At 42.4% G+C, this 2,540-nt stretch overlaps 1 protein-coding gene across 2 annotated transcripts in view; it reads left to right on the forward strand.

The window, feature by feature from the left end:
* The window catches only part of LOC106941280 (glycogen debranching enzyme-like), a 20,291-nt gene extending 18,072 nt beyond the window's left edge, over positions 1-2,219 (forward strand). For both annotated transcript variants that reach the window (XM_015024242.1, XM_015024241.1), the window contains exons 11-12: positions 1,524-1,657; positions 2,006-2,219. In XM_015024242.1, coding sequence (XP_014879728.1) covers positions 1,524-1,657; positions 2,006-2,204 — 333 coding nt within the window. In that variant the 3' untranslated portion in view covers positions 2,205-2,219. The remainder of the gene's footprint in view (positions 1-1,523; positions 1,658-2,005) is intronic.
* The last annotated feature ends 321 nt before the right edge of the window (positions 2,220-2,540 follow it).

Consider the following 2,540-nt stretch of genomic DNA (forward strand, 5'->3'; position numbering starts at 1 on the left):
AACTCTTCCTCAAATCAACGGAGAAGTCGTATGCCCCGCAGCAAGCAGCTCACCCTATAACACTCAGGGTGCCAAGCCGAAACAAAAGTCTCACACTGCGGATCCCATGAGATGACTAACAGGGAGAACACCTCACCTGGATGAATCGGCGTTGCTGACTCTGAGCCGAAACCCACCTTCAACTTCAACACCTGCTTCGCCAAAGAAAAATAAACAAGCAGCTGGAACCAAAACGGCTCCACCGACCCCGCTCCCAAGGACAAAGTGACCAGACCAAGCCTCAAAACATTCTGACTCTGTGGGAATCCCACTAAAAAACAGATTTTCTGCACTTCACCCTCAGCCTTTAAGGCAGAGGTTCCCAAACTATGGGGCGCGCCCCCTAGGGGGGGCCCCGTGTCATTGCAGGAGGGGCGCGGGAAGCCGTCTGGATGAAAAAAAAAACAAAACATGAACACTGTACGCGCTGGGTTTTTACCTTAGAATGGCCAACTCTCTTTCTACTTTTAAGATTGTTGTAAAGTCAGTGACACAATGCAAGTGATTGTCACTATGTGTTCATGCAGCAGGAGTGAATGCTGAAAGTAACTCACTCCTAAGGAAAGTTTCTTTCCTTAGAAAGGAACTTTTTTAACTGCTCTGAAAAATTATTTGGGCTTACTGTTTGATAACTAGAATTGATTGGAATGTAAATATGATTGAATTTAAATATTTTTTTTTGTAAATGCCTTGGGTCAACATCTGTTGTGAATTGGCACTTTATAAATAAACTGAATTAAATTGTTGTTGAGAGGTAAATTAGAGACTTCAGACTCGACCAGGCAGATGACCTGAAAGCAGTTATAAAAGCAATCTGAGCTCCCATAGTCACATAGTATGCAGTGCCACAAGCTTATTGCCTCTATGCCGCAGTGCATTGATGCAGTAATTCTTGTAAAGGGAGGCCCAACCAAGTATTGAGTGCAAAGAAATGTTCAAACTTTTCCTGATGTTTGTGTTTTAAACATCTGCTTTTGATTGGTCTAATGCATGGGTGGGCAATCCTGGTCCTCGAGGGCCGGTGTCCTGCATCTCTTAGATGTCTCCCTGGTCCAACACACTTGAATCAGATAGTTGAATCACCTTCTAAATGCAGTCAAGTTCTCCAGAGTTCTGCTAATTACCTCATTATTTGACTCAGGTGTGTTGAAGTAGAGACTCATCAAAAGTTGCAGGAGAACGGCCCTCGAGGCCTGGAGTTGCCCACCCCTGGTCTAATGTGATACTCTAATTTTCTCAAACACTGCAGAATTATTAAAACCACAAAAACTAAAAACTTGAACTATTTGGTTCTATGTGTAATGTATTTTTTATTAAATTACCGTTTCACTTTCTGAGATGACTGTCAGTAGATACTGCACTTTTATGCAATTTTCAAATTTGTTGAGATGTAATAGTATGTAGCTTTACTGAACGTTATCAATAAAGTATAAGCACCTAAAGACCTCTGTAGCAGGTTACCCTTTGCATCATTGTTTCTGCAGGTGGGTCAGTGGTTGGGTGCCATGTTTGACTACCTGAGGCACTTTCCTCGATACCTCATCCCTTGTTACTTTGACGCCATCTTGGCGTCAACCTATGCCACAGCTCTGGATGCCACTTTCAAACTCATGTCGAGGTAAAATCTATTTGTGTTCTATATATTTTGCAGGAATCCTTGAATTCAGTCTTTGAGGGCCAGTGTCCTACATGTTTTAGATGAGTCTCTACTTCAACACACCCAAATAATGAGGTCATTAGCGAGACTCTGAAGAACTTGACTGCACTGAGGATGTAATTCAGCCATTTGGTTGAAGCGTGTTGAACCAGGAACACATTTAAAAGTTGCAGGACAGCAGCCCTCAAGGCTTGATTTTGAGGACCCCTATTATAGTGTTTTAACGTTTCTATGGATAGGCCTGTTGATAAATGACAGAATCTTAAGCTACAAAGTGATACTTTAAGTGAACATGTTATATTTAAACAGCTTCATTGAGCGAGGTTCCACGTTTGTCCGTCACCTGGCTCTCGGCTCAGTTCAGATGTGTGGAGTTGGACGTTTTCCAGCTCTGCCTCCCATTTCAACAAAAGTGCCGGATGTCCCATACTGCATCAGTCCCATCACTGGGGAAAAGGAGCAGTGCTGTGTCTCACTGGCAGCAGGTATTATAGCACTTTGTTCATAGATAAAAACACACCTGGCAACACAGGTAGGCAGTTGGGGTGATTGCTAGGTCAGCCATGTCCCCCTTGACCAAAAGCTATTTCTTTCATTTTTACCTCAGTGACCAACTTTCTGTTATTCCTATCTTGATTTGATACAGTAGGGGCTCCCGCACTTCTCTTATCTGTGCCCTCTGTTTCCCACACTTTGTTCAGCCTTTACAACTGCTTAATCCATTGTTAACATGTCATCTCTAGTGACAAAAAAAGTACTATATTTCAAATATACTTATATTTGTGTAAATATATTTTAAGTCTACTAAGTACTAAGCTTGAGCACCTGCCCTTTTTGCTCCTTG

The sequence above is a fragment of the Poecilia latipinna genome, unplaced genomic scaffold, assembly GCF_001443285.1.
Source record: "Poecilia latipinna isolate Pla-1442-1.1 unplaced genomic scaffold, P_latipinna-1.0 Scaffold3585, whole genome shotgun sequence".
Taxonomy (NCBI): domain Eukaryota; kingdom Metazoa; phylum Chordata; class Actinopteri; order Cyprinodontiformes; family Poeciliidae; genus Poecilia; species Poecilia latipinna.